Source organism: Lutjanus erythropterus, chromosome 6 (genome assembly GCF_056507025.1).
Source record: "Lutjanus erythropterus isolate fLutEry1 chromosome 6, fLutEry1.hap2, whole genome shotgun sequence".
NCBI classification, from domain to species: domain Eukaryota; kingdom Metazoa; phylum Chordata; class Actinopteri; order Lutjaniformes; family Lutjanidae; genus Lutjanus; species Lutjanus erythropterus.
Genome location: NC_139322.1, coordinates 16,298,543 through 16,313,196, shown reverse-complemented (window position 1 = coordinate 16,313,196; position 14,654 = coordinate 16,298,543). Strand labels below are relative to the sequence as shown.

Here is a 14,654-nt window from a genome sequence, read left to right as displayed (position 1 = left end):
TAACAAGTATTTCTTTCTTTTTTTCAACTATTATTGTACCGAAATTTAAAATTCTGATATTGTGCAAACTCTACTGGGGATAGCTAATGATGTTGTTGAATTAGCTGTGGTCAAAAAGTGGGAACAAATTGTATTGGATTATTGTAATAGCATGTTGAGCACTCCATGTGATTAGATGTGGCCTCAATATATACATTAGATTTTTTTTCTCTCTCTCTTCAGCCTGTCAGATGCTCTGTAGATATCAGAATCTGGTGATTTATTTTACATTCAGTTAAAGTATGATTAAGATATAAATCACCTTCTAACCACACTCTAACCTCTCATTTGTTGCTGCTGAAATTTAAAGCCCACTGGTTCTGTTAATGAAACAGAAAAATAAATTTCCTTTGCAAGTCTGCTTTGACCTCCTCATAGTAATGAATTTCATCAGCATTTCTCACAGACCAAGGACAACACTTTTAATTCAGGCGTTTTCTGCTCTCCCTAATGGCATGACAAGTCCACATTACCACCCAGGTTTGTTTACATAAATGCAAAGATTAAGCGCCGCCACAATGTCCATGTAAATTTAATGAGGATAAACACTGCATGTTCTCAAAGGCTGGTGGCTGCTGAAAAACAAAGATTTTTGTCAGGGTTGATGAGCCCTTTTAGACATCTATTCTACAGGGCTAATTACGTACATTATAAGAGATACACAGTTATGCTTAGGCCATTGCTCCCTGCAGTAACACCATGAATTGTAATTGGCAACAATAAGGTGAAATGCATCAACATCCAGCCAGTGCTACATCTTATTATTATGGATGCAACTGTGGCAACATGGCCCATATCACACAGGGGGTGAGCACCAAAACGAGCACTGTTAAATCAGCGCTTCACATTAGTCGAGCTTCAGAGGAAGTTACATCACCACACCAATGCCTCGGGCTCCTTAGTTGCTCAGAGCATGAGCAGTCCTCAGTGAGAGGTTATGTAAAAACTCGCTGCCAGCTCCGCAACGTATCCACTCAGCTCCAAACTCAAAACCCTACCAACCACTTCTGCCTGCCCCCTCGACATGCAGCAGGATTAAGGATGCTTTAGGTTTCCAGTAATCACTTTCGCCCGGCAAGTGAAGGCTGACTGAAGGTGGTAAGAAGTGCCGGATCTTAAGATGATGCGGAGACTATGAGAGGCAGGCCAAGATCAATCAATGCCTGAATGACACAGCATGAAATCGCATACGACAGGTCTGTAGGCCATTATCTGTGTCCGACCACCATCTCTGCTCCTACATAGATAGTATATGAAAATGTAGGGTGACAGTCAGAACGACATGCTATGGGGAAATATCTAAAGGAGCTGTCACTGTATGCTTGAGCTGTATCTCAGGCTATTCACTACTCTCACTGGAAGACCTAGTTATACCAGGTGTTGAATTAGGCGCAAGGAGGAAAAACATACTGGAAAGCCCCCTCAGGAGGATTCAAAAGAAACAACGATGGATGCAATTTCCTTTTGCAAAAGCTGTTTTTCTTCCAACTCCCCTGGAAATCTTCGATCCAGCCTCACATTTATAGCCTAGTGTTTTGTTTTGATATGAATGAGATGTACAGTGCTACTGACCACATAGAGCTGCTTCCACAAGACACCCCATTCCTGCAGTGTGGAGGTGGTCTCTGTGATAATGGGGTCCTCCAGTGGCACCACCGTCTCGCACAGCCTAAAGGAAGAAAAACATGTACAGTACATGAATATGAGTGCAGAGAAGAAAACACACACAAATATCAGCATTGAGCACAGGGCTCGAAATGAACTTTTTTCCTCAGTGTCCCACGACTGTCCTAAATTCTACTTTCAACTGTCCTAAAGATTAAAACCAAATTTTAACAGTGCAGTTATTATTTAGACACTTTCATACACTTCACATTAGATATCACATAAGAGATAAGAAATATTATAATAAAGCAACCTTTAATAACACTGAATGTGAATGAGAAAGTAATTTTTGATTCCTAGTATGTGGTCAGTTTATCCAAATAAAGCCAATTTGGAGATTTGATCTGATGTTTTTGTAATGATAAGTGTCTCTAATGGCCCAGAACTGTCCCAGACACCTTATCTTTCTGTCCCAGGTGCTGTTTTTGTTGTCACCTGGACAATTAATTTTGAGCAGATTTCATTAATAAGAAGAGTAGTAGCAGTAGTAGCAGCAGCAGTAGTAGTAGTAGTAGTAGTAGTAGCAGTAGTAGTAGTAGTTGTAGGGTTACGTTTCTGCATTCAGTGCTAAGGTATCAACTGAAATAACCCAGAAACTTCCCCAGGCCAAAGATACTTGCATCCAATCCTTTTTTTACCCAGATGTAGGGAAAAATCACTATTTATATGGTTCTGCTTGCAGCCAATCACAGCAAGCGTTCTTATTTAATGCAACGTCTGATTGACCCACTACTGCAGCTACAGTTAGCAGCTACATACAGTCTGTGATGGTGAAATCAGTTGGCATTTGAGCGTGCTAACAAAAGGAACTTAACAAAAGGAATTAAAAGAAGTAACCAATTGGTCTTTGAATGACTTTAGGGGTACCGGTATTGGTAATAATTAATTAATAATTTATTAAACAAAATCCACCCCTAAATACTAGTAATTACACTAATGTTACTAATCCAAGTAAAGCTTGGGTTGACAGACTGTGTTGCAACATATTCTGTGATGATCATAAAGTGTGACTGTAGGGGTTCGGGGTTGCATGAATTCTACCTTTCATAAGTGGTTGCTATTACTGCTGTTCAGTCACGGGTGAAAGGAAGGTGAAGTACATGACAATATTTAGATGCTGCATATTTGTGTCAAATTTACACAGTGGGGTCACATTCTCTGTTGACCTGTACCTGGGAAAAAATGTGCTGCATCCATGCTCCATGTGCTCCTGTTGACACCTGACAGATTGTTGTTTTTTGTTTTTTGTTGGGTGTTAATCGGTCTTTAAAGTAGGTGAGAGAAATGCCAAGTATGTGATAATTACTGGATGTAGCATTTTCTCCCCAAGCACAGGTCAACAGAAATCGTGACCCCCACTGTGCCTGGAAATTTAACACAAATGTGTAGCATCTATCTACGTGCAACCTTTGTGCAGGGACTGGAAGTGTGGGGATTGTGTTTTCTTTTTCCCTATGACTGTTCCACCTAATCCCACCCCACTGTGCTGTGATTGGCTACTACGGCGTCTTGATTGTCCAGCATTTGTTGCCTGGTGTTAGCTACAAAAACAAGTCCCACCAGACTGTGCTGCAAGCACGTGTATAGATGTTGGCAGTTGGGGAAAAATTAGAAAGGAGGATGTGGTGGAAAAATGGGTCAAACACAGGAATTTCAGCCAGGAGACTGGGGTCCATTAACCTGACATGCCAGATGGTTTGTCACAGAACCATCTGGGAAGATGTCCTTAGAGACTGTTTGGAAAAGGGCAGGCACTTTGAGAAAACAATTGGCATGTGACTGGATGAATCATCTATCATGTCTAACACAGGCTAACTTTAACCAATTACATCAAATTCTCGCTGAAACCGATCAGGAGAGGAGTGAAAACATCTTTTCCACTGAGAAAAGCCTTCAAAGCTGTTTTTTGCTCTTCTTTCAGTGAAGAAATACACTCAAGTTCTGATGTAACTGATCGCAGTATCTACGCTAAACTCTTCAAGAGCCACCACTGTTTGCTCAAGACAAATCACTTCCATGGATGCTTCTTGACATCATCACACCTAAAACCACGCCTGTAGCTGCCAGTAATCCCTCCTAGGATGCTGATTGGCTGCACCACTTTTGGTGTTTTTGCGCAGGTTTAGCAAAGAAAACTACTAGGTCTGGTCTAAGAAGGTCATGGTTTGGGTTAAAATAGACCCATTGAGCCTTTCTTGCAATCACAAGGCATCAAGGCAACAAATACAAGCTGATCAGAACACAGTAGGATAGTTAGTCACCCAGCCAAACACTAAGCTAACAGTTAAAGTTCAATTAAATACCTCCAAACGACAACAACTCATTTCAGATTTCTACATATGTTACAGGAGGTATAAAATATGAGTGTGGAGGTTTTTGAGTTGTTTCAAAGTCATGATAGTAACACAATAAGTAATGCAACAAATTACTTTTGAGTAATTAGCAAAAGTAAGGTAGTATGCCACTGCCATAAAGCATTTTTAAAGGCATAATATGCAACATTTTCCTACAAAACAAGGTATAGACTCATACAGACCTAATCTTTTTCAATCATTACTTATCACCGACTATAAGTGTGTGGTTGTGTCTGTATCTGCAGACCCTGCCCTCTGCCTGTATTGTCTTTTTTTTCCTCATTGTTTCACTGCACTTGGGGTTCTTTGGCAACGCAACACATCTGTATTTGACGTCCTGGGAATAAGACTCAATGAGCAACTATCTTTCTGGCAGATTTAAGAACAGTTTGGACAAATTCTACTGATTCTACCTTTAACGAACAGCTATGAAATGACAAAGAGGTAATATCATGAAGAGTAATGAGATTTTCTGAGGCTCCGCTTAGGAACGTAGGTGGAGCACTCCAGTTAAAACCACAGCACACATCCTTCCTGTGTGACCACACTCGTAGAGAAACATTAAACCAAAGGTTAGATCTCCTGTGACTCTCTGCACTGTGCTCACTAAGCCCTGCCCTATCTGCAAAAACTTATCTTTAATACTGTATCATAGTTTTTACAACGAGGGAAGCATCTCCATCCATCGCAGAGTGAGACAGGGTGATCGTCTGTGGCCGAGTTGCTTTGGGAGAACTACAGATATGCAGTAGGTGTGTCACCTCATTAACTCCATGAGACAGCAAAGCAGATTTCCCAAAGTGCAACTCCTGGAGCAAGGAAGTATAATAACGGCAATTTCCAACTCTGCACTTTTAATTGTTTGAGAGTCCTCTTGCTATGTGGTGGCTCAACTGGAGGGTGGTGATATAACAGCTCCATAACTCCCAGTACGTCCACAGTGAGCCACAGATCCCAGCCTGCAGATTTAACATCCATGAGTCCAGGCTGATAAAGAGCTCTGCTGCCTGTTTTTGTCTTCGCCTTTATTCTGGCCTCTACAGCCATGACCGGCTATTGTGACGGGAACTGAAGATGACCGCTGTTTGTATGTGTGTGTGTGTGTGTGTGTGAGTATGAAAGAGAGAAGAGTGTTTGTGTGTGCGCACGCAAGTCAGCAGCTGTCTGATGGTAATTGTCTTGAAGATTAGATCATCACAAATCGTCATGCCCTGACATTGATCAGAATCTGTATCACACTGCCTCTGTGATGAGACCAGTAAAAAACAAACAGAATTGTTTTTTATCGTCATTGCTCATATCATCCTGCAGTATGTCTCAATAAAGGTCTGGATCTGCAGGGAGAAACCACTGCTGATGTTGTATACAATAGGTCTTCAGTATTTTGAGCTGCAATCCCCTCCTACATAAACTGCTATGTGCTGCAATAAATTTAACTGGCTTTTTTTTTTACTCTATGCGTGTCTACTTCATAATAAACACATTTACACAGATGATGTAATGTGTCCTATATATATACAAGTTGTTCTTTCAGTCCAGTGTTACTGTTAACTCTGGTTGTAGTTGTGGGCAATATGGATAAAACCTTTTATTACCTTATGTATACTTGCAATATTGTATTATATACATACAAAGAGTTTTTATTGTTTATAGTAACAGTTAACTTGACAAAGGGAGGGGTAAGCTGTGGAACTGGATTTTTTGTGTCATTCCAAGCGTGAGGTGCAGTCATCATCACTACTGTAAGTTTGATCCACTCAGGAGGATCCATAACATCTTTTTAAAACAGCGAGCATGGCTTATGGGGTGGCAGAAGCTCAGCGCGTAAGGAAGGTAGTCGGCTCAAGTCCGAGCTGGACTTCAATTGGTAACTGGCGAGGTGCCAGTTCACCTCCTGGTGCTGTCAAGGTGCTCTTGAGCAAGGCTCTGCACCCCTAACTGCTCGGGGCATCTGTTTCTGCGCAGCATCTATCGCTCTACCACCTCTAACACAAACTGTATGTGCATACAAGCCTATTTATGTGTAAAATAATTAACAAAGGAATGAAAAAAATCAAATTCTATAAAGTATGTTCTTTTTCTTATCAACCTCCAGCATCTACTGGTAGGAAATGCATTTAATGTATTCATTTTATTTTGGGTTAACACCCAAAACACTTGGCAATATGCACGCTGTATATACATCAGTATTAGTAAAAAGGTAATACAATAGAAAGTATTCATAGATTATAACTGATGGCTGAAGACTGAAGACTTTTTTTCCTCTTTTTCTGTTTTTTGGCTGAATTAAAAACATGACAAATTAAAGTACTGCAACACACTGATGCAAATCCTGGAAATCCAACTTTGGCATTAGGAAGACCAGTTCAGTGGTGTGTAACACTGCGCCTAGAGTAGCCTAATACAGTCAGACATATTAAAGGGATATTGCCAAATTGCCCACCCCAAACTCTTCAGCCAATACAGTCTTAAGTCTTTTCACATATTTATATTTAGACTTTGTAAATGAGCCATGCTGTGTTCTCTTAAAGGTTTGTATGATAGACAGTGTTGGACTAACACAGTGTGTTCTTTATGTAACAGAGACTGTAAATCTAAAAACAAACAATATATTAGAGTATTTGTTACTGGAGCTCAATATAGAGATCTTTCTAACATTACTTAATACATGAACGGCTGAGGTTAGCAGCAGCTGCAGCAGTGGATGATTGGCAGCAGGTGTGTCCAATCAGTGATCAGGCCTGGAGTTGAAAAGCAGGGAGAGCAAAGCAAAACAGGACCAGTGGGCCAGTCTGCATGTGTGCAGTCTACACTGTGGTGGCTAGATTGCATGTAGTGCTAGCACAGTCCTTCATTTGACTAATGTAATGCCAGTGTTACATCTTTGTTGGTACATTTGCCTCAGTTTCTTTTCCTTTCTCCTGAGGTTACTTTTAAATTACTGATACACCCCTCATCCCCGAGCCAAACCATTTTCAAATATTTGTGGACCCCCGCTACACATTTGTGAAACTTTGCTGTTAGCATAATTAGGGATACACCAATCGGATACTGACGCTGGATAAGTCTTGGTGCCAATTCTGATCTGACTGGGTGTTGTATCTCTTCACAACATTAAATTTTCTCACTGTGGGGTTTGATCAGATTTGACTGACACTCAGGTCATATAAACAAAATACCCAACAAACTGTCATCATATTGTGATTCAAATGTTGCTGGATTCTGGTTGGTGCATGGAAACACATGACATCACCTATACGCAGTGATGCCCCACCCACTTCAAACCAGAGAGAATAACAACAACAGAATGGAAACATAAATGCAGAAATCTCTTATGTGAAATAACCAGATCAGTTCTAACTTATAGTAAGAATTTGTGAAATTATAAAATTCAGTGTTTCTGCTATCAGTTACGTTCATGCAGTCACAGTGGCCTGCAGACTCAGATATGACACAGAAATGCCGTCACCGTGATTCCAATGAGAGATGCAGATATTAAATTTGGGGGGAAAAGTTCACTGTTATCAGATTGGCACAATACTCTGAGATGATTAGTCAGAATTAATCAGTATTGAGAGAGAAAAAAGGATCACATATGATACCCAGCTGACTTTTAATGTTCTGTGTGGTTATAGCAAAAAGGGATATTTTTAAGAGATTTTATATCTACTTTAAGAGAATGCAATCTCTCCTCCTGGCTCAGTCATGTTTTCTTGTCTTTATTTGGAGATAAGGTACTTCTCATCTCAGTCATACTGTAAATTCAGGATCCATATATTGATAATAGCAGGTAAGCAAAACTTTATATAGCACATTTCATTCCAGATAAATGCACAGTGTGCTGCACCTAGTGTGAGCCATGAAAGGTGCAGCCATGAGAACTATGTAAATAGTGTAAAACAAACACAATTAAAACAGATGCAGAAATAACACATACGTTACAAACCAAATGGGATACAAAATAAAATAAAATAAAATAAAATATAAATAATAAAAATAAAATAAGACCAGTAACCAACCAGCAAAACCACGAAATAAAATAAAATAATAGTTAAAACAAATAGTTGTTTAATAAAAATATAAAAACCTGTTAGTTAAAGGAAATAAGAATGAAAATGAAATAAAATAGCACAAAAAAGGCACAGCTACCAAGGACTGTTTTCAGTCAAATTGTAAAAGACAGTAGTGTTGGGGTACACCTGACATCATACTCACATCATACTCATTGTAAAACCCCAGACTGTGACAAAGTACAGGGTCTGTAGGGCTATCAGATTAAATCTGATGCATCCAGGCAGGATACATACATGTTCTACAAGTTCAAAATAAAGATTTTAAACAAGTTGGATAATTGCATCCTTAATTATGATGCAGCACAAGCTCCAACACTTTATCCTCCAACTTACCCTCTGTTGGTCACTGTGGATTTCTTCAAGTGGACATAGCTGACTGGGAAAATACCCTGTGGACAGAGGAGGGAGCAGAGACGTTACTGACTGTGACAGGATTATGGTCTTAATTCTCCTGCAACACGAAACCAAACTGTACAGTTCTGTGTTATTAGATGGAATAACCTAAACTGTGTTGAGTGCTACAATTGTCACAAAAGGAGATTTAACGATTCTGCTGGCGACACATTATATGTTGAAGGAAATGAAACATCACATTTCCTTTATTACATGTTTTTTTTGACAATTCCTGCTTTGCTGTGTGCTAACATTTTCTCCCATGCAAAGAAAAATTTAAAAAAAGACGTGAAACCCCTGCTGCTTGCACACACATACACATACACATACACACACACGACAGAAACGGGAGGCAGAGCAACGTGCAGGAGCCCTATTGTGGCTTGGCTTAGCAGGGGAAGGGCACGAGAGACTGAGTGGTGCCAACTGCCACCCTTGCAGTTCATCTTTCTTATTCTAATCTGCCAGATGTGAAGAATTGGCCACAGTGAGCACAACTAATTCTCTCAGCACACAGAAAGAGAGAGAGAGAGAGTATGGGGGCGAATGAATGTGGGCAGCGGAGTACATAACAAAATGGAGGGGTGTTAGTAAGAACTGTAAATAACTGATGAGAGTAGAGAAGGACAGCATGTAGCCACTAACACCTACATTTACCAGGACTGGACAGCTTTTGTGCTTTCTTTAAAACATCCCAGCAGCATCACATAACACTTCAGCTCCTGACATTTTAGCTTAAAGCGGAGTGGACACACGAAAAAGCAAACCTGCTGCTGCTCTCGTGTTTCTAATAATAAATATGCGTTTGTATTTCTGGTGATTCTACTGTTTGTACTATGCATGTGCAAACTTTACAACCTTGTTCTCCAACTTTGATTAACGATTATCCAGTGCTGCTACACTTTATCAATGATAGAGTCAGTCATAAACAACACTTACTGAAAAGTCAATCCTATGGGAAGCAGATGTGTCAGTCATATATAATATCCACTTACTGCAGTGCAGAGTATTGATCTCTGTCAGCAGTGACGGGGTTGTATTATTCTGCGTTCTGCAGCCATGCTCTCTTCTTACTGAGGATTGTGCAGAGGATTTATCATAATGATGCTGCATGAACAGACTCTGAACTGAGTGCTGAGAGATTTGCATGCAATCGCTCTGCCGTACCTTCCACGTTAACGTTCTCTCTGCCTCGATCAAAGATACAACACCACAAGTGTGTGCTGCATCCGTCCTGCAAAGCCACTGCAGAAAACTTTAGAGCTATGACTAAACTGGCATTTTATTTTTTTCATAGGCTGTTTTGGTATAATGACTGGTTTCCAGGTTACTAATTGCACCATCTGCTGGCTTTAAGTAAAAGAAATGTGGATTTTCGAAACATTCTGCACAGGAGAGAGAACTGCGCAGTACTAATGTAGCACATAATTGCCAAAACTCTCAACTTTCCCAGGAGACTCCTGTTTTTCATTGAGCTGACCCGGTTTTCTCCAGGGGTCACAGTTCTCCCACATTTCTCTTGATTTCTGACAATTTGTTCACAAAGTTTCCCATAAAGTTTTAAAGGATATGTGCGCAAGAGTGGCATAATTAGAGCAGCACGGTCTATTGTGTTTTCTAGCCAATAATTGTCAGTTATAAGTCACCTTCAATTACTAATTATTTTGTTATTTTTATTCTTTAACAATTGCCAAAATGCAGGAAACAAAGTCTAAAACTTTTTTCAGGGGAGGACCCTCAGACCCATTGCTTTGGTTTTTAACTCCTCCCTACTGTTTAGGTCTCAAGGTTAGCATGTATGATACAACATATACTCCGAGTAGTGGCTCTGTGGTCCTCTGAAAATCTCTAATGTGCCGTGTTACAATTTGAAAAGATTTTTTATTTCATTTTTTAAATTTATTTAACAATTTTTTTGTAACTAGGATTAGACTTGTTAAGATTAAATATCTCTTTTTCAAGAGTGGCCTGGCCAGGTCAGACAGCAACACAAATAACATTATTAGAAACATAAAACAACATTAAAAAAAACAAACATATTACATAAGTATAAGATATCAAAACATTCTTCAAATTCATCATATTCACATGGCAGTGAGGGTGGGAAGCTCAAACGCTGTTTTCAAAAGGATAACAGCTAATGTTAGCATTCAATTACTGACAACATGTAGCTAACACTGTCAAATATTAACGTTAGCTAGGAAGTGGTTGAATGCTTGAAAACGGTAGCTGATGGATTATCAAATATGTTGTTTTAGCTTGAAATATGGCCCAATGTCACTCCAGATTTTCACTATCCATTATCTTTTAAGTTGATAATCAATCTGAAGTCAGATTTCATGTTTATATGACTCACAACCTAGATCACTGCAGGACGTCATTCTCCTTTCGATTATAGCATTTGAGCTTCCCCACCCTGAGTGTGAAAGGATGTGTGAATATGGTGAATTCAAAACATCGACACCCAGATGTATCTGTTTCCAAGTCATTTAGAATAACTTTAAAAGCATCCAGTGAGCCTGAGATTTACATAATTTTGCTACTGATTCCACACCGAGGGAGCAGTTTACTCAAACACCCCTTTTCCCAGTTCAGTTCAGACAAAAGTGTGCATTATAGACATATGATGCACATTTTTTTTTTTCCTTTATTGTTATTATATTATCTGTATAGGTTTTTTCAGCATTTGTAAATAACATCTTGAAGGCGTCACTAGATTTAATGCCTTTGTACTATGAAGTAAGATCTGGGTTAAAACAATGTCTTTATGAAAGCACCTCTGGAAATACAGGTCAGGAGATTTCTATTTTTATCAAATCAAAGCGCTATTCAATAAGTTAATCAGTCATTAAGGTCTTTGTTGTCTAGACAAAGTTATTTCTGGGATGCACATCTCTCACATCACATTATCATTCACAAAAATGCACTGGTCTTTGATAAAATGTTCATGTGGAGACTATTCTCTGTTACAAGGCGACCGGTTTTACAGATGTTTTAGTAATCTTGCACTTGTTTGAGTCTTGTTACGTCTTAGTTAACCTTTTATTTAATACTGGATGTCCAACAATTTATTCAGGCAGCAGTCTTTGATAAATGCTGTATTATTAATGTGCACATACACATTTATAAATACGGCAGAGGGTTTATTTACAATACAAATAGTTTTTGCTTAGTGCCTCACATATAAATCTAGATGTGTTTTATTCACTCCCGATTAATCTAAATGCAGAGTACTGTATGTACCCCGCAGAAATCAACACAATGTAAAAACAGTAAATGTATGCTGTTATAATTACCTTGATAGAAGGCTTCTTGGTGGAAAAGCCTCTGTACCAACCTGAAAGAAAGTAAAGTATACATCAGAAAACCCCACTACCTCACAATGAACCACATATATAGAATAAAGGTGTGCCATTACACCACTTCACTGGGGTACTTTTTAACATGATGCAAAAAGTTGAAGGTGCACTTCTTTTGCTGTTTTCTTTTTTCTTCAAATCAACTTGCACTTTAAATGTCAACTTAAATGTTATATCACATTTTATCTTTTATTAAAATAGGTAACATACTTTTAAAATATATTTAGTTTAGCCCTGTTTGCCTGTTTAATAGTAAACCATGTCGTTTTCACATACCATAACTACTTATTAAACTGATAAACTGTTAGATTTGACTAGCCCAGCTAACCAATGGGAGAGTATAATGACTTCATGAATACTATAACATCAGTTAATTTACTGGCAACATAATAGTAAACAAAAATGCTGTTTTAAATGCTGTGAGTACTTTGTAGTTGTAAATAGGTAATCTTAAATTGGTTAGCTAAGTTACAACACAGGACACCACTGCCTGTACTGAAAAAAAGGTAATGTAATCACATTACAACAAATGTTGCATAAAATGATTACATGATTCTTCTTAACAATCAAAAGCAAAAAAATACTGTTTTAAATAATGCAGTGAATACTCATAGTCAGTGATACAAATAGTAAAGAGATTGTAGCAGCAGTTACGTTAGCCGTGATTCCATTAGCTAGCAGTTAGCCAGACTGCATCATGGGACCAGTATCATGAATACAAATAACCTTATTTGCTCTATAGACACCACTGGCTGTCCTGACAAAGTTAATCTAATTATGTTATAACAAATGTTACATAAAATTAGCTCAGTATGTTAGAATTGGTGTTGGTACTGGCATTTATCAAAGAGTGCTGGAATTAGAAAGCATCGTCTCTAGTGTTCAAGTTTTATTTCTCAATGTTAAGGTCTAAATGCTGTTTCAAAACCCTCTTCATGCTGCGAGGAATAAAGTTCTGGTGGAGAAATACAGAATTATTTATTTGGTCTAAAAGTAGGTCAATTTAAACACTCAGTCTAAAGAGACTATGGCTGTAGGTTATAAATTCCACCCAAGCAGCTAAAATCCTCAAACTCCTGGATAAAATACTGAAGAGACACTGACCACCACCCAACAGCGGCGTCCACTGCTAGCTAACGGAACCCCCGGCTAACGTAACTGCTGGCACACTTAATGTTTATCAATATCTGATCGCTTTTACCTTCACTCTTCTCCAGAATCTGTACAGTCTCCCCAATCTCCAGGACCAGGGCCTGACATATTGGTGACCGGAAGTTGCAGATCACTGTGCAGAAAAAGAGAGAAAAAAAAAAAAAAACTCATGAGACAACAGTGCTGAAAAATAATTTGACCTTATACAGTAGTTTTAGTGCTGACTGCCAAGGGAAATTACACTGCGGATGAAAATCTATGCTTGGTTTCATCTTTGTGACCTCTGATTAAACAAAGGCGCATCCCCTCCACTGCTGTGTCTCCACGCGGCTGTGTTTTGGGGTTGCAGCACTGCTTTTAATAAGCTGTTTAATGCAAACATCTAAACACAGTGTCACACAGGAACCACTGCTTAGAAAACTGTAAACAAGCTCCCACCCTGAAGTGGGTAGTCATTTTAATAGGCAATTAATTCTTAAGCGGCCTGATTTTTGTGCAGTGTTAAGTTAATTGAACTGTATCCCAAAATAGAGCCCACACAAACTGCTAAGTAGTATGGCTAAATGCTGCTTTATCATGAGTCAGTATTAGCATAAATCTTCTTTGCTACTCTCTTTTGCAACATCATCCAGTCTTTGACCACGAATGTAGAAATTAGGGCGCCAGCAAGAACCACAAATGGGTCTTTGGCTTGTCCCCACACAAGAACCCTTTTCAAGTCCTGGTATGAACCCGTGATAACTGTTCCACTCGGAACCCTTTCAGAGGGTTCAACCTAGAAGGCAACAGAAAAAGTTATACATAAAACCACCTGTGAAAGGATTCACCCAGAACCACCTATGAGATGTTCTAAAGGAGAACCCTTTTATGGTGTAATGGTTTCATCCAGAACCCTTTCTGAGGGTTCTAACCAAATTCTGCCCACCTTCAATGCATGCTAAGAAGAACCCATCTTGGGGGTTTTTACCAAGAATCTTTAAGTATTTTATGTAGAAGCCAATCAAGGGATTCTACCAGTACATCTTTTATATTCCAAGGGTTTTATCAAGAACCCACCCAGCAGGTTCTACAGAGAGCCCTTTTCTATCCCAAGGATTGTATCTAGAACCGAACCAAGGGGTTCTACAATGGAAATCTTTTGTATTCCAAAGGTTTTATCTAGAACCCACCTAGAGGGTTCTAACAACAACCCTCAGGGTTTTATCTAGAACCTAACCAGGGGGTTCTACCGAGATCCTTTCTATATTCCAAGGGTTTCATTTACCTTTCCATAAACCAAGTTTTTTTTTTTTCTAGAACGCACCCAGGGGATTGTATGGAGAACCCTTCCATATTGCATGGGTTCTGTTCATGTAGAAGCCACCTGGGGTTTCTACCTAGAACCCTTTTACATTATGGTACAAAGAACTCTTGACAAAAGAGTTTTTTAAGTATTTCAACAATCCTTGATAAACTCTTCCAAAGAGGGTTCTTTGGATAAAAAAGGGTTCTTAATGTAAGTTTTAGTCTTACAAACAACCCTTGATTAACTCTTTCTTCAAATGGTTCTGGATAGAACCTTAGCCCTTCAGGAAGAACTCTTTTGGAACTCTTATTTTTTAAGTCTGCACACACAGAAA

At 39.0% G+C, this 14,654-nt stretch overlaps 1 protein-coding gene across 5 annotated transcripts in view; it reads right to left on the bottom strand.

Annotated features, from left to right (window-relative positions):
* LOC146325091 (dedicator of cytokinesis protein 3-like) overlaps positions 1-14,654 on the bottom strand; it is an 80,225-nt gene that overhangs the window by 54,506 nt on the left and 11,065 nt on the right. For all 5 annotated transcript variants that reach the window (XM_084720890.1, XM_084720891.1, XM_084720892.1 and 2 more), the window contains exons 2-5: positions 13,085-13,168; positions 11,821-11,861; positions 8,465-8,520; positions 1,612-1,708 (exon numbers count right to left, since the gene is read on the bottom strand). In XM_084720890.1, the coding sequence (XP_084577016.1) occupies positions 1,612-1,708; positions 8,465-8,520; positions 11,821-11,861; positions 13,085-13,168 (278 nt within the window). The remainder of the gene's footprint in view (positions 1-1,611; positions 1,709-8,464; positions 8,521-11,820; positions 11,862-13,084; positions 13,169-14,654) is intronic.